The 24,822-nt window shown below is 36.5% G+C and overlaps 2 protein-coding genes across 2 annotated transcripts; both read right to left on the reverse strand.

The window, feature by feature from the left end:
• Window positions 1-562: 562 nt before the first annotated feature.
• On the reverse strand, window positions 563-6,117 carry LOC139977307 (E3 ubiquitin-protein ligase RNF181-like). Its single transcript, XM_071986596.1, has 7 exons — window positions 5,963-6,117; window positions 5,125-5,228; window positions 4,559-4,603; window positions 3,703-3,788; window positions 2,893-3,005; window positions 2,353-2,427; window positions 563-1,421 (listed from the first exon to the last, which is right to left on the reverse strand). The coding sequence occupies exons 2-7, from the start codon at window positions 5,208-5,210 to the stop codon at window positions 1,362-1,364; spliced, it is 465 nt and encodes a 154-aa protein (XP_071842697.1). The 5' UTR covers window positions 5,211-5,228; window positions 5,963-6,117; the 3' UTR covers window positions 563-1,361.
• A 6,619-nt stretch (window positions 6,118-12,736) lies between these two features.
• Window positions 12,737-24,390, reverse strand: LOC139977291 (UMP-CMP kinase-like). Its single transcript, XM_071986580.1, has 7 exons — window positions 24,212-24,390; window positions 21,846-21,971; window positions 20,855-20,998; window positions 19,435-19,572; window positions 16,844-16,920; window positions 15,997-16,093; window positions 12,737-15,362 (listed from the first exon to the last, which is right to left on the reverse strand). Exons 1-7 carry the CDS (start codon window positions 24,278-24,280, stop codon window positions 15,315-15,317), a joined length of 699 nt encoding a protein of 232 aa, XP_071842681.1. The 5' UTR covers window positions 24,281-24,390; the 3' UTR covers window positions 12,737-15,314.
• Between the last annotated feature and the right edge of the window lie 432 nt (window positions 24,391-24,822).

A 24,822-nucleotide genomic window follows, 5' to 3' on the forward strand; every position in this document is an offset into this window, starting at 1 on the left:
TGGCTTCAATGAACACACTGATTAATTTCAGTAGCACCTGACCTGCATACATTGAAGGTATCATTAAAGGGTGTGAAGACTCGCGCAAAAGAAAGTCTCATGCCGGTAATCTGACCTAGTTTTGAATCAGGTGTAACAGAAGTGTTAGACACCACCATCGATCCCAGAAAATACACACAGCTTGCTACCGTCGGTAATTAGACATTAGTGTACAGTCAATACATGCAGCTACGGTCAATACCCACAACACAGTGTAAATAGCAGCGATGGACATATCAGGTCTACATAAAAGATAACAAGGTGTCACGTTTCATTGCTGTCTGCATTTTGTAGCGACAAGAAGAAAACTTCACTTGCAAGTTCACGGAAAGTTAACTTTTTCAGAGCGCGACGCGCGGTTTGCGGCGAGTCTTCAATGCTTTTAAATGTCTGAAAAATGCTCAGAATGTGTTGAAGCTTTATTGCAGAAACTGTCAACAACAAGACTTTAAGACATCATTTTGCTAACTAACAGGATAAACTCTCCTATATTTGTAAATAATAAAATGCTATATCTTGAATCAACTGTAATTTCTGTTGTATTAATGTAGGATTCAGAATATATGGACAGACTACATGAGTGGTCTGCTAGTACAGAGATTCAGAGTACTTGGCTATAAATTATTGGGGAAAAGAAGAAAATTCTGCTGCTCTCATGATTAAAACTTTGTATGGCATTGATGCTTTATTTAATAAAACAATATCCTGTATTAATAGGCTATACGAGCAGTTTGCTGCTCTAACAATACACTTCCTCTTATTGGTTGCAATTTTAAATTTAAGAGTTCAAAGGTCATGGAGATACATGCATAGATTACAGGAGTAATCATGTTATACATATCCTTGCCGCATTACTTTGGTACAACCACAGTTGTTTGGAAAACTGATAGGCTAAAAGAGTTCTTCTCATTAAAGTATTACTCCAACCCAGTACTTTATTATTACAGACACAGCCTTTGGTAAGTATAGGCTTTACAAGCAGTTTGCTGTCTGCCAGTACACTCTGCATATTTCTGCATTTATAGTCCAGAGAAGGCCATTGAGATGCAGGAGTAGTCAGCTGCTCTTACAATGCATCACCGCTTCATATGACAGTGCTTGTGTAAGATTTCAAGGCCCTCTGGAGATATTTAAAAAGGCTTCACCAGTAGTTGCTGCCCTCATATTGCATTGTCCCTGGTTATCCCTTTGTTGGCAGGGAATTCAATGGAATCAGATGGGATGGAGTTATTGTTCATTGTGCGAGCATATTAAAGCCATAGTTGGTGCTGCTATATGTCCATTAATATCCAGTAAAGTCATATCGATCAATTGCTTGCAAGTCAAGTAAACATGGAGTTGTGCAATGTTTCTCTCTCAAACTGACGTTGTTTCTCTCTTGACTGTAACAGAAGAAGACAAAAGTTAGCAATCTCTAAGAGAATTGAAAAAAACAATGTAGCTCAGAAACAACAGATCAATATTATAATATAAAGTATTAAAATAGAGGAATTTGGTTTGTAATTGAGTGTGGACGGCTTTTGACAAAACGTAAAGCAGTCGGTAGCATATAGTTATAAATAACTGTTAACACAACATAGCATAAATTAACACAAAATAAAATTTCTGGGCCACAAACAAATGACTTGCAGGCTCAGTTGTTAGAGCACATGGTCACTGGTTTGATCCCATGCTAGCCTTCAAACTTTTTTTTATAATTTCCCTATAGTTTTCCATTGTTCATTTACTGATGTGCACCTCCAGCTGAGGAATGGCTAAAACAGAGTCTGCCACCATCTAATGAGTGGCTAGCTCAAATTGCAAATTACAGAACATCTAATCCTAAAACCGGAAGTTACCCAATATTTACAGATTAAAAGTCATGATTTTGTAATGACAGTGGAAACGGTAGAGGGCTTCAAAATGTCCTAAAACTGATTGTTAAGAACATATGTACTAACTTTTGCATTGAAATTATCACTGCATGATTTATGCATATCAGTGAAGTACACTAGCATCATGCAGAAATGGCCAGCCCATGACACGTCAAAATGACAACATCCTCATAGGACCATCCACTGTGCTTGCTACAAAAATGCTTAGAGTATTGGTTTTTATATATGTTCTTTGCCCTAATAACTCCCTGGTCCAAGTACCAGCTTGCTGTTGCTACTGGAGGGGGGGGGGGAGGGGGCAGGATTGGGGAGCTTATGAGTTATCAAACAAAGTAGTGTTCACGGGGGGAGGCTATCCCTTTTAAGGGTATTCCATCGACCATAATTGACAAACTGGTCACAAGTTATGGAGTCAAGAGGTGAAAGGGTATCTGGTTACCTTCTCTTTCCGGTATTCTTCGTAATTTTCATCATCCGTGGGATATTCCTTGCGACACATCGGGCAACTGTTTGTCTGTTGAAGGAGATTGGTTGGAAGGTAAACAAGAGGTAAGACAAAATGCAAACACAGAAGAAGTATCGATGTGAATATTCATGTTAAAGGCAACTGCCCTGTATTTTATCAGAAATACACTGAAGGCAACAATGACCAAAGTGTTAGTATGGTCATTACAGTAAAGTGTTCATACCTTTTCAGCATCCTATCTTACATTTCCTGAAATATTCAATCAACAAGGGGTATATTAGAGCAGTGGAGGAGGATGGGGCAAGATGGGGGGGGGATGGTGGGGGAGGGTGGTAACAAACTAGAGCACTGGTAATGAAGTAGAAGGATTTTGATTACGGCTGTGTGGTCTTGATTACTTGCAAAAACAAGTTACTAATTTTTGGTAAGAATCGGATTAAACTTTTATAGTGTATTGAGTTTTTTTTTCCCCTTCTGTCCCAGATTAGCACAACATTGTGTTTTCAGACTTACCTGCTGTAACCAGGGTACTATACATTTATGGTGGAAATGATGCTGACAGGGTAATTCCTTAATACTGACATCAGATCCATACTCCTGTAGACATATTGGGCATTTTGTACTACCTAATGTAACAAAGAAAGCAAAAGAAGATATTAAATATTAAATTTACTTTATCGAAGCATTTATTAAACCAAGGCTTCAAGGAAGTTTCAGACTGAATCGCAAATACTCTGATTATTGAAAGAGGTGAGGCTGGTAGTAAGCATTACATGGAAAGTTGGAAGCGTAAACAGACTTTTTAAGCTATCACTCTATGAATGAAATCAAAAGTGGCTCACATCCCTGTTTTCTTGTGGAAATCTTTCAAAATGTGACATTACTCAAAGATTAGGATACTTATACAAACAAACAAACACACAGACACACACAAGGAAATAAACATAAAGGATGTAAATCAAATTCAGATCACTGTTTTCATCTAGTAAGGTCCTTTAAGTATGTTATGTTGCATCTTTTTTTTTCAATTGAACAAAGGCATTTTTTCTAATGTTATGCAAAAATAACTCATTAAAGTTTGTTCTTCTTCCTTTCAAAAACATTAGCATAAATAATAAAGGGCTTGCCAATATGGATGCCAATATTGTGAACTGTCCTGCTCTATCAATGGGCAGAATATATGTCATTCTACCATCAAAGTGGCCAGATTCCAGTCACAGCCATATTCCCCTGAAGTCTCAAGAATGCTTTCACGAAATCCTTGCATGACCTTTAATATTTAATCAAAATAATAATTTCTCTGGTTCAAACATACAAACTTACTTGGCATTCCTGTCTTTTCTGGAAGACTCTGAACAAATTCTTTAGCAGCAGGTGGTGCTTTACTTAATTCCTCAGGGAAACCAAGTCTATGTAGGAATGGAATGTACAGCAACAAATAAAACCAGATCTTATCCTATATTCATGCTCATATTACGACATTAAAAAGTCATAACCTCCTACCTAATGTGATATGAAATATAATATACTACATAAGCATATACTGTACATAGATATATAAATATAAGTATATATATATTATAAGATACTATCAAGCACACTTTTCCTGAAGTTTAATTTTGTTCAAACTACTGTACAATTGTTTCCAAGACATTCAAGAAAGTCAAGTTAGAAAGTTAACTTTTGAAAAGAAAACAAATATGGAGCTGGACATAACCGAAATGTCTCCAATTTTAAAACTGTATTTAAATATGGTAATCATATTTTTAATTAGTAACATATTTTGGAGCAACACTGATTTACTCTAAATCAAGGAAGGCACCATTTTCCTCATTTACATTTACATGTTCTAAAAGCAATTGACATGAAATTGCCTTTCGATGCAGGGCTGTATTTGTAAGGGTTTTTCCAGTGATCTATGACAGCCAAACTTTATTCCTTTTGAAGCAACCAATGCTGTCGGAAATTAATCCAAAGGTCCACCAGATAGCTTACAGTAAGAGCACTAGGTTTGTCCTAGGAAAACCAAAGATGTTAACAAAAAGTTTCAAGACAAAACATCTTATGTATTTCCTATTTCAAAACGCAGGTAATCACTTTTAAGTGTCAACAATTTTTTATTTAGTGACATTGAGCATCCCTCCACAAAACAAACCACAAAAGAATAAATATCACTTACCCTCCATTTTGTAAATAAAACTGTCTCACATCACTTAGCAAGAGCCTAAAAGGAGCAAAAATTGAAGTAAAAAAAAAATTACCATTTCATTCATAAGGAATCCTTAAGGATGTGATAATTTATATATGTTTCCTTGGAAGTTATATTTTTGTGTGGATATTCTATTAGAAAGTAAAAGCCCGCAATGACTAAAGTGGTTCTAAATTCAACTATTTCAGTAAGCTTAGCTACCAATAGCATACACACAAGTCCAAAGCTGCAGACCAACCAAACTAAGAAATTAAATATATCTTTCCTGGAAGAAAAAAAAAAGTACTGTAGTTTTTCATATGTTACAGGTATTATGTTGATCTTAAATAGCATTTCATTTCTCTTACTAATTTCAGCACGCAAATGTTAAACATGAAACACAGATCTAATCAAGTCGATGTCAACTAAACTTCAATGCAGAACATGGTCCAGGTGAAGAATTCATTAAAATTGAGGTCTCAGACTCACTGAGAGGAAAACAATGGCAATAGAATGTTACAGTATGTGTTTTGTAAAGTATTGTCCACTCAATTTACCTGGCCCAGTGTAGTAATGTGTGTACTTCTGGTCCACTGTCTGGTGTTGGTTCGCAATCGTGTTCATCAAAATAGTTTGATGCCATATTGAACGCTTGATGTGTCTGAAACAAATAAGGCAAATTTGGAAATAGAAATTTTATTAGACACACATCAACAATTCATTGTAATCATGTCTATAGTTGTTTATGACCTTTTCTCATTCTAGGCAGTTGTAAGAAGTCAGGAATCCTACCTTAGCTACTCAGCCATCTGCTTGATAAACAATTAAGGAAGCATCTTAGAGTATGTTATTTATATGGCATAATGGCAGCTTGTTGATAAAGAATTGTTACCTAAATATTTGTTCTGGTTGCTTAGCCAAGAGCATGAAAAATGTCCTTTCCCACCCAGGAGTTGGAGAAAGATGACCATAACAGGGTATAATTTAGTGTTCAAATTTTGCGTTGCAAATCTTGTTATTTTTCTAAACATTCTCATAGCAAGGAAAACTTTTGTCTACTACTCATAAGGGAAACTCACTAACTTCATGCATACATGGACGTTTACCATATAATTCCGGTGCATAATCAAATAATTCATGAAATTGCAGAGTCTGTCGGGCAGCAACATATGTTTAACACAGCATGATGCTCAAAATTAGGCGACACATGAAGTAAACGTACACCACCAGTTTTAGTTTTACTACAACAACCTCTATGAGATAAATTCGTGGAACTAGTACCAACATAAAACTTTAATATAGAAATAAAGAAACTCCGAAACAGACTTCCTTTTAATTTACTGTACTATTTGTCGGAAGAAAAAAATCTATAATTACAATTCTTTGATATAATACCTGAAGATTTGCGCTTAACGGAACAATTTATCCTCCAAAGTGCCGATGAGACGCTTTTTTGTGAAAGTTAATAAATTTGTAGATTCACGCAATTTGTAAAAAGGGGTGGTGTGCGTGTAAATATTTTACTATTAGCAGTAAGGTACATTTGGCTAAATATATCATTTGCTCGAAGTCGCCAGGCATTGTAAATATGTGAGGGAATTATAAGGACACGGCAAAACTTTTGTGAGATCATTTTCTTGTGTGTGGGGAGGGGGGGGGAGGATGTATTTGGCACATCGTACGGTATTACCGCATATGATACTTCAATCTGAAGAGCAATTAATGAAGAGAGGGAAGTTATCACCTTCGGTCCAGGTCTTGGAAATTTAGATTGAAAAACAGATTGATCGTCAGAAGTAACCGAGAGTAGAGAACGACTGTTGCTCAGTGGCATGCAGGAAGAGAACAGTTTAAGTCACATTCGGTCTCAGTTTTCAGCAGTATCAGCTGATCATTGATATCATGAAATTCGTGTAGTTTGAATGCATTTCTGACCAAGATTTTAATAAGCCACACCATTTTGCACCAACAGTGGTAGTCTGGTAGAGACCTTTGAAATTAATTATATTCAGAGTTGGGGATGAAAAATTCATCTTTTTTATTATTTTAATACATAATATTATCTTTGGTAAATCTTTTAAATGGTCAGAACCATAACGGTGTTATCCCAACTTCATGACTCACAGTGGTGTAACTATATTAATGTTGTAAAACATTTGCCAGTAAATACGACTTTGTTTGCATGTTGTAAAATGTAAGCAATTTCAACGAATGTATGGATTTTTGCTGGGTTGGGGGGGGGGGGGGAGGAAAAACCTTGCCCCTCCCAGTGGCTACGGTTCTGTATATTGTAACGATATCAACACATCATATTTACATGTGGGTAGATATCTCACATCTCTGTATTAATTGGCCTCACTGGCGATGTTATGTATTTTATTGAGGACGACAGTCAAGCAAGCTGTATATGACGCACGGTAGTTTGTCTAAATTATGAACCACTGGTGCAAAGATAACTTGTTCAGAACTTCAGGCAAATCTCTTCCTCTGCTTAGCGCGGCTCCATGGCCGGCTCCATGGGGAAAACATTATGAGAAGCCGATAACACCGTGCTAGAAAAACAAGTCTTTCGAGTATCATAAAGTATATCATGGCTATTTATTCCTTATTTACCAATTCTTTGGTCCCTGTAAATGTATGTACCCTCAGGCCCTTCCCTTCCCGTCTGGCTACGCCACTGCTCCCCCCTCCTCTCTTCCGTCGATTTACAAGTGCGCTTTTCTCATCATGAAAGTTTTTCTCAAACGCTGCTCGTTTTAGCTAAAATCGTCTTAAACAGAGCCGTATATAGAGATATACGGCTCTGGTCTTAAAAACGATATAGCGCCGCCATTTTCTAAGGATCGTCCTTTTCGCTTTGCCTTTATCACAGAAGGACACCATGGAGAAACCTGTCAAATTAGCAAAGGTTTTTCCTATCATCCATTTTCTTCTTTAACCCACAATGATCATGATTATGATTTAATTGCTTAGGATTAAAATAATATGCTACATTGGTTCCAAAATTTGGTTAATGAACATAAAATATTCAGTAAACGTTGCTTCGCGTGTTGAGTTTCACCATAGGCCTAACTTAAGGCTGCATGTGCCACTTTTCAATTGAACTTCCATAACAAGTGTGCGTTAGGCTACGTATGGGCCTAGCCTAGCATATAAATGTGGGTTCTACTAGTTTCTACCAAAGTAGGTTATAACTAATACTAGTTCAATTCGTTTGATGAATGAGACTTCTTAATCTTAGATTATATATATATCAAACCAACATACTGCAAAGTTTCGCTGGCCAGTTGGCTTCATGGAAAGTTAGGCCTGTCTTGTAAATGATTTTCCGTGAAAATTGATACTAGGCCTGGGAGGTACAAGTTTCCATCCTCTATATTGGGGTTAAGAGGGAGAATTGGACACAGCTTTTCCTGTCATTTCTGCAATCAAATATGTAGGCCCTAAAGGAAGGTGGGGTTGTCAATGTCATGTATCTGGACATTCATGGGAAAACATTGGTCACCAGCTTGTTAAGGTTAGTGCTGCAGAATCCCATGACATAAGCATTGTTTTCAGTTATTTTCCAAAAACAAATTGATTTTCTCTATATACCTAATGCAAGTAAACAACATATGTATGTCATCTTTTGATATGTTTGTAACATGCTTTACAAAGCTGCAGCTTATGCTAACTGTAACTTGTAATTGTATGGTATCCTACCTGTTCCAGTGCCATTCCGCCATATGTACATACCGCCATACCTTTTAGCCATAGACTTCGATCCTTTCCGCCATGGCGGAAAGGACCAAACCTATTGCGGAAAGAAACATTTAAGGAATGAATTTTACACAGGAATGTATCTGTGTAACTTTCTTTGATTTGCGTGGAAGGATAGGTACGCCGCCTTCAAATGTGATGGTTCACTGGATATACTGAACTGTATTTAAGACAAGATTGGGGAATGCATAGATGCAGTCGTTCAAAGTACATGTTGATTGAAAAGTTTTAATTGTAAATTCGTATTCTTGAGTCGATACACTGTCTTCACATATATCATAGTTGGTTGAATAAATCAAATTAATTTAGGTTGATTGTTTATTAAAAACATCAATTCTGATCTTTGATTTAAATGACAGATTTTGTGGATTTTGCGGGCCTATAAGTAGTGTGAAGTGAAGCAATATACAGTGCATATAGGCCTACAGTGCACCTACAATAAATGTGCTCTTTCCGTCATACAAAAGTGCTTTACCGCCATCGGGATAACATGGCGTAATGGTACTTTTTCTATGGCGGAAAGAGCACATATTCTATGACGGAATGTACCGATGGCGGAATGACACAGCCCCTATCCTACCCACTAATGTTTCATAAAACTATTTATGAAAACCTTTTATTAGCAGGATAGGAATCCTCAATGTTCCCTCCAGTTTGAAAGGTTAAACAATGCAGGGGAGGGGGGGAGGGGGATACCACTATGATGACAAGATGAAAGAATGATGTAGATGAATCTTTCCTTATTTTCACTTTGTTGAATAAGAAAATAACAAGAATAGAAAACAAATTTGGAGAAAATTATTAGTCATTAGCAGCTTCTGGACTGGGTGTAATAGGTTATTTATACTGTCAGTCTCCTTGGTGGTAACTGTTCCTTTCAATAAAATGAACTCGCCATGAGGTTAAGATTTGACATTCCTTTGCTTTGTTTCCCCAGGTTACGAAGGTCCTCGGCCGAACTGGCTCTCAGGGTCAGTGTACTCAAGTACGTGTTGAATTTATTGACGACACAAACCGTTCCATCATCAGAAATGTGAAAGGTCCTGTAAGAGAAGGGGACATCCTGACACTGTTGGAATCTGAAAGAGAAGCCAGAAGGTTAAGATGAATAGTGCAGGCATCTTACTACAAAATGTGAGCATACACTTTAAACAGTTGAACAATTTTGATACATTATGTGGTAAAATTTGTCAAAATATCCCCCAATTCAAGTTGCTGCATGGTGGTTGATTACTGCTTGTACAATGTCTCCATTATTCGTGTGTCTTCCATTTTGCTACTGCTGGTGGGTTATATTCAAGCTGTTTGTCAGCAAAGTTTATTGCACAGTGACTATTATGTACCATCAAATGCCTGGTGAACATTGATTCAGACTGGGGTGATGGGGCAGTGTCAGGCCTAGAATTTTACAAGTTTAGCCAGTTGCTCAAAATGCAAGTGGATAAAATATCGACTGGCTAAAATCAAATTCCCACTTGCATTAAACGTGAATTAATATGAAATCAACAATCTTTCACTTGCAGAAAAATGCAAGTGCCTTTTTCGTTCTACTGGCAAATTGTGAAATCCACTTGGTATTAAGCCAGTAAATAGCCCGAATGATGCCCAAGTATACCCATTAATACAACTAAAGGTCTGTACTTCTGCTTAGAAACGAACTATAGTCCAACAACAATATTCTTTGAAAATCCTAGAGCTTTATTTTATTAAATGTTTTCTTTCGGCTCGCGTAAAGTTTAATGATGTTGTTTTGTTTTATTTGTTGACAGGATTTTGAAGTATGGTTGGGTCAGAAGACTGGCATGTCTGAAGTGGAATCAGAACGCGAAGACAGAGGGCACTCTCATTGACTTTACATGATTGCTAATTAACATGGTCTGAAATTGTTAATAAACCTCTCAATACTTCATGATTATTGTTCCTGTTCCTTTATATGGTCGAAGAATTCACTTTATTTTAACCATTAGAGTTTCTTCTCTTTCGTCTCCTTACCTAATACCTTGGGGGGTTCCACAAGGGTCTGTCCTTGGACCTCTTGAATTCATTTTGTATACTGGTCCTTTAAGACAACTTGGTGTTCAACACGTTATGTATGCTGACGATACGCAACTTTACATTAACATGAAACAAAATGATCTTAATACATGTCTAACCAGTCTCTCCAATTTTATCACTGACATCAAGCAATGGCCCACTTGCAACAGTTTACTCCTGAACGATTCAAAGACCAAAGTCATCCACGTCACCTCCCAGTTTATAGAGATTCTAGTAACCTACCTGCCCTCACTGTTGATACAAATGTCATAACTCCCTCCGAAAATACACGTGATCTTGGTGTCTTGCTTGATGATAAACTTGATATGCAAAAACATAGAACACTTGTCGTTCAGCTGCGTATGGTATTTACAAAATTGGTAAAGTCAGGAGGTATATAGATCAAGGCTCAACTGAATGACTGGTTCATGCTTGTTACTTCCTGGATTACTGCAACAGTTTGTATGTGAATTTGCCAGTTTCTCATATAACTCCCATTCAGAGAATTCAGAACGCTGCTGCGCGCCTAGTCTCACTAAAATGTTTGATCACATCACTCCTCCCCCATTCATTGCATTGGCTTCCCGTCTCTCAGCGCATCCAGTTTAAGATCCCACTTCACACCTACAAAGCAATCAACAGGCTTGCCCCTCAATATATCACTGACCTATTTATTCCTTTGTGTAACTACAGTTATGATTAACTCCTGGTCCATGTATCCGCACTTGTTATGGCGATCGTGCCTTTTCTGTCGCTGCGCCTTCTCTTCGGAACAAACTCCCATTTCACGTTCGTGACTCTCCCTCTGTATTTTCAAGAGGCAAACATTTCTGTTTGATTCCTAGTTTCTTTTTTTTTTTTGCCTTTGTTTCCTTTGTCTCTTCCTATTTTGTAAAGCGCATTGAAACGCTGTTTTAAACGCTATCTTAATGTAATTTATTATTAGAGTTAAATCATCTTTCAAATTTGGCCATTTTTTTTATTTTTGCAATTCTATGAAACCATCTAGATTACTAAAAACAAAACCACCTTGCAATTGATCAACTTAAGAATAATATCCTTACAGCTGTTTTAACAAAATGAAAGTTAATAAATGAGGTACTTATGATTCCATTCCAGCCTAACAGCTACGTCACGCTTTGCACTTAGAAATTACATGCTCAAAGCAAGATGGATAAGTTGAGACAGTGTCTTCATTATTGAAATAAAGTGATAGTTATGCAATTTCAATCCCCTCCCCCTGTTATGTTTATCCCACACCTGACTCTGCGAGGCGTTACAGCCCAACCCTTTGTTAGTTGACATGGCATTAATACCCCTTACGTACAATGTGTTTGCAATTTCTTAATAGCACACATACTGTAGATAATTATTTGGAAAGTTTGTTCGTTTGCAGCATTTAGATAGATGACAAATAGGTTAAAATTACTTCAGCTAGCTATATTCCTGAAGACACCAAGTCAGAGGAATAAAGATTAATGCCAATGCACCCTTTATCAATTACAATGTGCACCAGTCTGTTACTATTTATACGAGTTCCTCCCATCAACAAATTTATGAGCGTGGGACAGGATTTGGGACAAAGAACCCCTCCCCAGAGCTGGTCATGGTACACATCTCAAGCCAACGTAATAAATAAGTTTCCCCCTCGCAATAGTGTATCTACTTATTTGACATCACAATGAAACTTCAATTATCTCAGATGATGTTGCTGGCTACATGTTATCAATGATGAGTCTGGCAAAGTCTGTTCAAGTTATCATTCAGGATAGCTAAATCAATTTAAATGTTGAAACTAAAATGGGATGAGAATTAAAGAAAAGGTCACAGATTGGAAACATTGCAAAGGGGACAAAACCAGCTGGAGATTAGAAGAAGAGGCTGATTTCACACGGGGAGGGAAGGAGAGGAACCAAATTTGCAAAACCACCCTCCAAGGAAGCACGCTGTTCCCACTATTGCCCTCCTCGGTAGCCGGGCTGTTCCCCCAATGGTTAACGATACCACTGGAATTTCACTCACAAACCCTATCACTGATGGGCTACTACTGCAAAGGTTATACGAGATCAGCACTTAACAGGATCATGAGGCATGATATGAAAGAAAGCAAACAACTTGATGTACTGTAATGAATTTATTGTTCATGTTTAACATGTTATTGAATGATATATTTATAGACTACTATGAATGCAAAACTCATTAATAGTTAGAAAAAGATGACTTGCTGTTTGGCCCTCAATACTGAATTGGCTATTTCAGTCTCAAGCTCGACTTTAGAAATGGTCACTGCTCTAGACTCCAGACATCCATTATGGAGATGAACCAAATGAAATAACAGTGATAAAGGGACCTTGACTATATAATTTTACCAACTCATTCCTAAGTATGAATTTTCTTTAAAGATGATGGCATCAAAGTTAGAGCCTGGACATTTAAAACCAAACAAATTGATCCATTTTCAACCCCAGTCTGCACACCTACAATGAGACTGTAACTGTATGGTTATGGCTGTGTAAACCACAAGCAAAGTATAACAAATTCCTTCAAAGGGAATAGATACTGCACAGTCAGGGGCGTATCCAGAATTTTCCACTAGCGGGGGCATCAGGAATGAATGATCGCCGTCCTGGGGGATGGATCTAAGGGGAGGGGTGGACAATTTTTGCTTTCGAAGAAGGGCTGAAATGCAAAATGGTGCCATATGTGATCCATTTTTCGACCTTAATAATAAGCAACATTTCCAGTAAAAATGGACACAAAATGCACAATTTAGTATGGCTGGCATGTCACTTAGTGTTTATAGTGATAATACAAACACAATTACCTTCTATGTTTCTAAAACTGTTATGCCGCCGAACTTCACCAGAACCTTTTTTTGGCAAACAAAAAATAAAGCATACGGGAGGGGGGGGGGGTGGAGCGATCACCGACATCTCACATAAAGGTCGTCATCAATTTGTTTTTTGCTTAACCTTTCTTTTTTGGTGACGGCCAATAGGGGGGGGCGCGCGCCTGTTGCGCCCCCCCCTGGATACGCCCCTGACCGGTGACAAAGTAAGTCAACATTACTAAACAGAGGATGTTGTTGGTGAGAACTTAAGTGATATATCAAGTCAAATATACGAAGATTTGTGAAATAGTTAAAGCAAACTCAGTCAAACGAAATAATATAAAACATTTTCTACAAAAAAAAAAGGAAGAAAAAAGAAAAGAAGGCAAAATGAGAAACACTAAATGCAGTTAATGCACAATGTCTGGACCAAATAACTAAAATTACCTCAGGTGGGAGGGGGGGGGAGTCAGTTGGGTGTGACATTTTGGGTAAATCAATCACCTGACCTGACAAATGTGAGCATTTAAATTGAGTATTTCCAGTTACATATTAAATCAATCATCACTTTCTGTCAAATTCATCCATAGAATTCCCCCGCCCCCCCCCCCCATGTGAAATCTGCTACTCATTTCAGTACAATGAGTGACAACACTGATTTTTATAATGTACATACATGTACTGGTGAGAAATATGGTAATCTTGGCTATACATGTATTAATGTTTCTCAGAATTAGTATTTAATCCTCATGTTACCAGACTAATGCAATATATCTGCAACTTTATATTCAAATACATGCATGTATGTACATGGCAAGAGAAGGTACATGATGAACCCAACCAGCTGCTAAATTAATGGAACACTGTAATTCATCGCTAATTAGCCATTACAGCATCGCTACCTTCAATACATCTCACTTAATTTTGGGCCTCATATCTGGTTACCGTATTCTTTAACTGTTCGAATGGAACCACTTCCACCTTCTACACATAGCAACAGCCGATGCTGGGTGTTATTGCTGGTTGCAAGACCGTTTAAAACGGATCCAAAACATATATATATATATATATAAATATATAATGGTGACTTTTGTTGTATAGTGGAACTATCAGTGTTGAAACTTGGTAGTTGTTAAATCATAGCTGTAATTATTAATTTGTGCGTATTGAATATCCCTAGTTTTGAGAAATATGGTAATCCTACTCGCAGAGCATTAAATTAAACCAAACATTTCTCCTTACTGAGCCTATGATTCTAACAGTGCGCCAAAATATAACAAGGATCATCTCAAAGCACTTGACTGTCCATATTAAATCATTACTGTATCCTTCTCAGTATTTTATGATCTTTTCTTCAAGCATATAGCAAGGTAGTATCACCGGTCGAAGCAATTTCTAAAAAAAATGAACTTTCACTAAAATTCCAAAAGTCGTACAATCGCAAGATTTTTTTGAATACTTTGTAATGCATCAACTTCCGTCATGTCCAATATAGTCTTGGAACATTTTGTTACAGAGAGCAAATTTTCTTAAGACAAAGAACAAGAAAAGGTTTACTCGTAAAAACAGTCAAAAGTACAAAATTTCTTAGTACATGATTGAAAACTTGGATAAACACAAGAACTTGTTTATGAAAAAAAAGCTATCAAATAAGAGGTAGAAAACAGTGTCAACGGATTTTGCTTTATGAATATTCATTGCCTGGGGAAAAAAACCAGCCCGGAAAGGACACTTTCTAATGCTACTAACCACCCTGTATGGTTATTTCAGGTCACCTTTCAAAGCACTCGTATCGACGATATGAACAGTTTGAAACTTTATCCACATCCAATGGAAACAGGATATTCACACACTGCTCACAATGTCAAAACAAATGCTTTTAAGTGTTACCATAATGTAAACAGAGCAACATTAAGACCTTTGACCCTGATCATAAGAGTGTTGGCATCCTTTGGAAAGATGTGGTAGATGCTCAGCAGAGCACATTCGTGACGGAGACAAATAAGAAAGAGAAAAAAGCATGGAAAAATCAAATAGGAGAGAAACCCTTGATGAGGTTGAAAGATGAAAGGAATTTCTAATAAGTCACATGTTGACCATTTTGGTATAGCTAGCAGTGATAGGTTATGATAAACCTTCCTTCTGGAATAGTTCCTTTACTTTCTCAAAGACCTGCGGAAAGAAGTAGAAACAAATAATAGTTGTACATGAAAGTAACAATTTATTTCTTTAGAATAGTTTAAGACTAAAAATCTTGGATTTCTCACCAAAGAGTGCAATTAATCAACTAGTTATATCTTTAAATCACAGCTAAATGCATTACTTCTTCACAAATTGATGATTTTTTTTATAACTCCATCATTTTTAACACTGTGATCAAATTGCCTCAGTATGCTGTTAGAGAAAGCCTCTTTAAGTTGGAATCGTGCTAAGGCATTGGTATACTAAGGATATGATTATGAATGCAGGCATGTATTTCAATTCTAAATATTTCATATCTGGGACAACCATATACTAACCATATACACTTGAGAGACACGTTAATTTAGCAATCAAAAAAATGATAGCATCTTTTTCAGTCATTTGATATCAATTTCTGACGATAACTGTTACCAAAATTACTGAGTTTCATTTCATGAAAAAATTTGCATTGATCAAACTAAGATCAAATGGATCATAATTTAGTGATACAGGTCTTCTAGATTGGTACAAACACCAACAATTGTGAGCAAGAGTATCAAGAGAAATTGCATGAACTTTGACTGACGGGAGGAAATGAAAGAGCAGGGAAGATGAGTATTTGTACCTGATCTGGTGATGCTTCTGCATCAATAGTCCTGACTAAATTATCTTTCCTGTAGTGGTCGACGATAGGAGTTGTTGAGTTAGTATATGTCTGAAACCTGCAGAGGAATGTCCAAAAAAGAAATAATAAAAATAGGAAGTGGTATCGTTAGTTTATTCTATCATATTTTGTTATGATTTTTGGTCAGGTTAGAAATGCTTTGTTAATACTGGTAACTGACAATCGATGAGATTTGATCCAGCAGCCAAAGTCTGATGAGTGAACGACAGCTTACAAAACTATCGGGTTCCCGTTTCTACCGGTCAAGTTAATAACAATCAATCAATCAATCAGAAACATTCATAAAGCACCATTATCAACAAAAGTTGTTTAAAGGCGCTATTAGACAGTTACATGACATTAACTATATTGTAAGCTGGTTCAAACAGGTAACAACAAAAACAGGTTACAAAACCATCGGACTCTTGTATTTACCATTCATGTGCACAACAGGGTGTAGAGGTCAGAGTTCAACTGATCATCATCATGAAATAAGAAAGAATTCCTCCTTAGGATTATTTACTTTGTTCTGTTGCTATGGTAACAGTAAGTAACAGGGTGTAGATGTCAGAGTTCAACTGATCATCATCATGAAATAAGAAAGAATTCCTCCTTAGGATTATTGACTCTGTTCTGTTGCTATGGTAACAGTAAGTAACAGGGTGTAGATGTCAAAGTTCAACTGATCATCATCATGAAATAAGAAAGAATTCCTCCTTAGGATTATTTTACTTTGTTCTGTTGCTATGGCCCTTACTACTTGTGTTTGAAGTGTATATTATCTCCCTTAGCCTCTAACTTTGCTTACCTTTTCACCAGACTCTCTCTGTTGTCATCTGACCTGCCGCTACTCTTGCCTCTCTCCAGGATCCTCTCAACACAGGTCTAAAACAAGAGCAAAACAAAGATATAAGTCATGAAAAATGCAAATTTCATACCAAAACAACAAATCATTTTCCACAAAGGGATTGCTTCTGTAAAGATTGGTACCACTTAATGACAGATACGATTATGGAATGTTACCCCCATAAACTATGCAAACCTTCACAGAATTCAGAACTCTGAGGTAAGCTTGCATTTTTATCGAGGTTTGACATAACTACCATATATTAATGCCAATCTGTTTCCTTCATTTAATAATATATTCGGGAAAAAGAAAGAAGTATATTAAATTAATCTACATATTCCAGTTTTCTTCTACCCCAGGCTCTTGAAGTCATTTACTAGAGCTGTAACATTGAGACTGATTTATCATTGAAGTGTAAAATCTGTGCTACTTGTTTGCTAGGTTTTTTGTTCATCAATCTGTTTTGCTTCAGCTAAGTTTAATTTCATACCTGTGGGAAAAAGGAACTAAAAATATAATTGAAACATAAATATCATCTTCCTAGTACAGTCAAGACTTTTGTCCAAAAAGAGGAATTATTTGAACTTTGTAAACATGTATGTAATGATATTCTGAACTTTTAAAAAAAAGTGACTTGTGGAAAACAAAGAGTTTACACCACTTGCTCCTGTGAACTGAAGTTTATTCCTATCTAACATACAGTAAGTCTACAATACACCTCTTGGAACTTGATAGCAAAGGGGAACAATTCTTTCCATATAGATTTAATGTCAAAATCCATTAAACATGAAAAAAAGAGAATTAAAGTAAATTTTTCACAAAGCTAGCTGGCTGCCTGTAAGCTATCCCAAAAGAGAATTTGTTTTGTATCACTCTTCATAAGTAGATGTATAATATATAATATTATAATGCAAAATACACTACCACAAAATTACTTTTTATTTCTTTTCAAAATACCATTCATCACATAGACACCATTATCTATAAAGCAATCAGAACAGCTGGGTCAACAGAGCTATTTGATTGTTTGGGTTTGGCATTTAATTAAAGTTAAAACCCAACAAGCTGTCAATATATATATAACAGATATTCACTAGTAATGTTTAACATAAAATACAGCCCATGTTAGTACAAATAATAGGGTACCATATTATAAAGTCAGGCATCATCACATAGCCTAGGCCTACAGTAAGTCCAAATATATATAGTACATGAACCTACTGTCAATCTAGCCTACCACACATGAAATTCAAACTAAACCAGTAAACCACATGAGTAGAGTGAATTTAATTGTGCAGGGGCGGATGTAGGATTCTTCACTGGGGTCATAGATGCTGACTGATATACGTGGGGTGGGGGTGAGGTGGGGAAGGGAGGTGGGGAAGGGAGGTGGGGAAGGGAGGTGGGGGAGGGAGGTGGGGAAGGGAGGTGGGGGAGGGAGGTGTAGTAGTCATCTGGCAGAAAAGAAATGATATTTTAGAAGCAAAATGTGTCATTCTGAGGCATACTATAAACAATGTCTATAATTTTGGTCTAAATACAAGGTCGCACTAATAACTATTAAAATTTTGGTGTGGGGTCAGACGGACTGGGGGAGAGGGGGATGATTGACTTGAGTCAGAAATGTCAAAGCCTAGATTAAATAAAGGGAACCCATTATAGCTGATTCAGAGGAGGGTTTGAAATCAAGCTTGAAGAATCATGCAGTGCGAAAGATACACAACAATGACTGTATCCAGCATACACACTTGCCAAATTTGATTCTGTCGCAGAATCAATTGTTAATTTAATCAAGAATCGGACAAAAGCTTGCAGTACGTTACTGTCATTTTAACTGTTGTTGGGCCAACACAAACTACAAGTGAGTGGTTATATATTAATTGTAAATGTTTTAATGACACAAATGGAATACCGAAAGATAAAATAAATGTCGTTCATTACATTAGCCTCTATAAATAGAGTATAAAACTATCAATAAGAGTTGAAAAATTGGAAGTTGAATTTTCTTTAAGTTTCACTGCAAAATCTAGAAAACCTTTTTAAGAAAAGTCGATTTGTAATTGCCTTCAGAATGATCTTGTTATTCCTCTCATAAATGAAACTAAAATTGAAAAAAAAGAGTAAGGAACTTTTTTATGGGCTGGAACAGGATTTGAAATTACAGGTCCTGTACTCTGCCAACTGAGCTATTCAGTCCTTTCTTTGTGGTGATCTCAATGTAGCCATTTCTTTATAGGGGGTGCTAGCTAGAAGCTAGAATACCTTGCAACCAGGCATCATGCCGGCTTTTTCTCCCAATACAACCCAGATACTGGCAGGGAAGGGACTTATAGAGAAATTAGGCTATTATATATATTTACGAGGCAATTAACAATGGAACAATGTCTGGAAAATTTAAAAAAATTGAGATCAAATATATTTTATGGATCATCGCATGAAATTCAAGTACTTTATACAGTATTCAATTAATTAGCATTACTGCTAACTTGGCAATAATAACCCATAGTAAATAACAATGCTACAAAACACCTCAGATGTATAAATCAACTTACCTTCTCGGAACATTCAAAGAATAGGACAAATTTGAAGTTGACTTTGTTCGCCATAATTTTATTCCAGCCGGTATAATTGTCTTCATTCCTAGGAAAGCCATCAATTAGAAATTGCTTAATTTCACTCTTTTGCATTGCCTGTTGGTGTGGGAACAAAAGAAAAAGAATAGAAAAGAAAAATGATACATAAAAGTCCTTAATTATCATGTTGAGAGAAGACCAGAAATTGTTTTGTCATTCCAAGAGAAAATGTTATGCATTGCCATAGATGAATGGTGCTTCTACCATTGTCCAATAAACCAGATGACAAGAATACACCAAATTTTACAAGAAAAGGGTAGAAACTTTCAAACCTATTTTGATATGTCATAGACCATCAGAACCCGACGCTATCAGTCAAGGTTTTGAGAAGTTTTTAGAAATGATCCATAAAACATCAGAGGCTCTACAAAATGGGCAAAGACTTTAATCGCAACTCCTCTTTTATAGGTATTACACAAGAATTCAATAGAAAAACCAAACTCATTTTATACTATCCCCAATAATACCTTTACCACACATTACAAATATGCCAAATGCAATAGTGTTGGACACCATCACACAGTTGTACGTATGAAGTTAACAGAATATTTTGGTTGAGTTCGTTAGAAACAAGTCTCATTGTACTAGGAGGGATGAAGGGGTTTTGTTGGAAGGTTTGAATATGTTATCTTTGCTTTTGTATGTATCTAGAATTTACCAACTAGTATATACATCCATGAACTGTGGATACTTTCTCTTGCAATCTTGCTAAGGTTTTTGCAAGCACTGGAAATTCTTGTACAATGAGTAACTAGTGAGACATACTGTACCATGCTTGAAAAGAAGCCAGCAAATTGATTTGTTACAAAACACACAGAAAGCATTCAAGGAATGAATGAGAGATTCCACCATAGGTCTTCTAATATCTGTTTATTCAGTTATCTTTTAGGATTTTTTTTTGAGGGGGGGGGGGTGTTTGGTATTGGAAGGAATCTGAGATGGAAGTTACAACTTTACTTGTGTGTACAGAAATAAACTACACTTCAAACAAGCTCTGAGGGGCTCATGCTAAGGATGCCTAATGATGTTGTCAATGAATTTTGGACCATTACCTCATGTCAATTATATTATGTCTGAATTTACAACATGGAGCAACCAGAGCCAAACACTCATTATTTACACTAAAATTCTGCCTCAATTTATGCTCGACACCAAATCTGCAACCAAACTACAAGAAAGTCAAAAGTTTGAAACGGTCACACATTTTGAACCAATGACGTGCAATTCCTGAAACAGACTGCAAATTGCATTGACACACACCTCTACCGATACATGGACAAGGTTTGCAACGATTTCCTCCACAAAAAGATTCTGCAAATGTTGAAACATTTTTTCTCACCGTATCCAGAAGTCCGAGTGTTATTTCAACGGGCACTATATTACCGTCTTTGATGTACGTCTCTATCAGGTCGCCTTTTGGGGATCCACTTCTACGTTCTTCGCGTAACAGTTCTCCGGCCGAGAGATGCTTAAACCCAAATTTCTGTGATTGGATGACGTGCACAGGAAAGGTTTTGTCATTAAATAAAAAGAATATCTAACTGGCAGACTGTTGCCACATTTAAACATGTCTTCATTATGATGTCTATCATACTTTCCTTATCAACAAAGCGTCTAATAAAAACTATATGAACTTCAACATTAATGTCACATGAGTCTTCATCTTAAGTATCAACTGAATTTCAAATTTCATCTTACCAAACACCACGATATGTCAATTAATAATTAGAGAGCTGAAGATTTTGAAGATCATTTACAATATTGACTAAATTTTATGATTTAAAAAAAAAAAAAAAAAATTAAGACTTGGACTGAAAAAGATGGCATTTTATTTATGTCAAGGGAGGGGTTGGGAAGGGAGGGGTTGGGAAGGGAGGGGTGGACAAATGTTAAAGCTGTCTTTCCCAGTTTTATTATAAACATTAATAATATGGTAAATAATTATGCCTCTGCCTATTAACTCTTCTATTCTATAATTGTACAACAATTTTATGCAAACATTGCTAAGGTCTGTTTGTAATATATACTAATTGATGTAGGTTTTCACAAGGAGAGGAGGGTGATGGAATTGCTACATGAGAATAACATTTTTTTTTTTGATGGAAGCTATTGTATTAATTATTATTATATCCAATCATTTGTAGGTGATTGTCCCAGGGTAGACCTTCACAGGCCACAATTTATAACTTTACAAGTAGGTTCAATGTTACAACTCAATAAATTCTGATTTTTCAATTATACCCAACACTACTCCTTACCCCCCTCCAACCATATACAAGCCTGTTCTGAGAAAAGAAGGGGAATAAAATGAAAGATGAAGAAAGGCTTACCTCGACAATTTTTTCGCACTGAGTCCCTTTACCAGCCCCTGGACCTCCCAGGACAAATATGATTAAAGGTTTGTTTTCCATTTTAGGTTGTGCTGTCTGCTTAGTAAGACACCTGGAGAAGGCTACCTGTGGGAATCATGGCAGAAACAAAGCAATTATCTATGTATTGTACCTTCCAAGTTCCAACATGTAATCCCATTGATTCAAATTTTAACTGAAAGACAGGTTTGTTCAGCTGAGCTCAAATTAATCATTTGCTCTTTGTAGCTAGTGTGTACATACTAGTACCTAAGATCACACGGGAATAATTAATTTAGCATAGCAATGATATCCCCTCATACGATATGAACTATAACCAAATTGCAACTCCTATGCAAAGGTTGTGAATGCAGTTTGTATACTTTCAGAGAATACTTTAAGTGTTCAAATGTCCAATAACAGTTTTGAGGGCTCTGAACTTTGACTCATATAAAATACTATGATGCCTGTGTACAAATACTTCTATGCACCTTTGCACTTTCAATTTGCCCATTTTTCCAAAGCATTTTGCGGATAGATAATTTTCCTGGTTATGGAATCTTAGCACTTTCATCTACAGTACTTTTATAATATCCAAACTTGATTCAATGTGTTACAAGTGCTTTACAAGCTGCAATCTCTAAATGATTTCCTCTAACAAGATGCAAACTTACATTGTGCAGTATTTGAAAAACTGGCCATTAAAGTACATCTAGATACATCTTGAAATCTTGAATTCCTGACCACTTGAGGGCTCTTTTGAAGCCTATCCAAAAGGTGTGTCTCAATGGTGGTACCAGTCTATTTAAATGTTAATGACACACCTTACTAAATTTAAGATCTATGTTGCTGAGTGTTTGCTGACATTGTTAAGGTCCTTCTTAAACTCTGCCAAATGTTGGAAATGATACTCCTCTTGACAAGTTTATGGTAAAACACTTAACAAACTTGACTTTGCATAATAAATTGGATGGTCCCATGAAAGGCCATCGGTATACCGTTGCCAGGCGTTCATGCTGTAAGTTGCTACATATTGGGTTTCAAAACTACTCTACACTGGAGGTTCTGGGTCTTGACTCAAGACACGTGGGAGGGTTCATATGTAGACTATTATATGTCGAAGAGAAGAACAAATGCTAACTAAGGGTGGCAGTAATATGCTTGTTAAAAGGTTGAACATTCAGTGACCAGTATTAGACTTTCTAGCAGATATCTTTAACATCATGTTTATAGGATTTAATGTTATAACTTGATTTTAAATTTTAATATTAAACCTACAAATATTAAGCTAAGGCTTGCAAAGAGTTGAACATATAATATTTGTAGTTGTTAACAATCACAGCTTAGGTTCAAACTGTCTCTAAGAATAGGAGGTCAAACAGGTAAATTGAAATTATTCACAGACCTGTGTTTAAAGAAAAATGATAGCCTATTCCCAGGGGCAGTATATAAAGTCCAGGGGCATTTCCAGGGACACTTTAATCCAGGGGTTGGTACAGTACATGAAATCATGGGGCAGTCTTTGGAATCGGGATGACTGGTCACCTTAGCCTAATATACCTTAATTAATTGGTACATTAGGATGCTCTGTGAAAACATTAGGGATGTTACTATTGGCTAAGCAATGCAAATTTAGGGTGATACTTAAACTGTGGTAGTAATAAAGTCTCTCAACATGTTTTGTTCACTGTGTAGGCTAGATGTTTTTCTTCAATATTGTGTACAATGGTCAAGACATTTGCTCACACATCCATCTGATTAATGTTTTGATGCCTTCAAGTGTTCTGTTTATGAAGGACCAAACTATTTTGTTTGAATTTTATATTGGCTCCATAAATTTGGGAAAAAATACCTTGTCATAGTTTTGCAAGTATTTACTACATAATAGTATCAATCATTGTGGGCTGCAGATAGTGATCAGTTTGGCCTAGGTGGTGTTTAGGCCTGCCATAAGTTAGGTGCTATAACTTGATGGCCTATTTTTATTAGCATTAAACCAAATGAAACTTTACTAGGCTTAGCCTAGGCATGTTATTCCTAACTTTCCGACTTATACATTTGTTGTGAACCTTAATTCTTTTGGAAATAAACGTGGTTGAATTAAGCCATCTTCATAAAAGACGAAGGTTAGTAATGTTGTCAATCACACTTTATCTTTAAAGTCTTTGAACGATGTCAATAGGCTAGGCTTGAGTGTATCATTAGGCCTAACTTAGTTCAATCCCAATTGATATTGGACGTAGGTTACAGTACTACAAGGCACTAGCCGTACACAAAGTTAGAATCTTTCAAGTCAAAAGCAACATCATGGTCCTAAAACGTGGCAGAGTGGTGGACTGAGAACTTACCTTGTTTGAAACTACTTGGAATTCCTTTCTGGCGGCCAATTTTTGAAATAAAAGAGCACACTTTATCATGACAAGTACGCGACACCTCGTAGAGTCGTACTTCAGGGGTCGGTTCGCACCACTACGTGTAAAACTACCGGTGAACACACTAATCAAATACAATCAACGTTACGGGGGTTGTATTATAATCGAAGTACACCTTTTGAAGATGTTGATATGCCTATGGTTTGTATGTGACATATATTGCAATAATATAGTATATTTACGGAAGCGTAGAAAGGACATTGCATTGACGAGTTACCAACTTGACAAAACGACAATTATCTGCAAATTGACGAGTTGACGAGATGGTAACGTGACAAAAATCAGAAAATTGACGTTTTGACGAGATAACGGATCTCGTCAATGCAACAATTTTCTGCAAATTGACGAGTTGCACACTTACTACGTATACCATCTCGACAAAACGACAAAATTCAGAAAATTGACGTTTTGACGAGATAACGGATCTCGTCAATGCAACAATTTTCTGCAAATTGACGAGTTGCACACTTACTACGTATACCATCTCGACAAGATGACAAAATTCAGAAAATTGTCGTTTTGACGAG

Source organism: Apostichopus japonicus, chromosome 2 (genome assembly GCF_037975245.1).
Source record: "Apostichopus japonicus isolate 1M-3 chromosome 2, ASM3797524v1, whole genome shotgun sequence".
NCBI classification, from domain to species: domain Eukaryota; kingdom Metazoa; phylum Echinodermata; class Holothuroidea; order Aspidochirotida; family Stichopodidae; genus Apostichopus; species Apostichopus japonicus.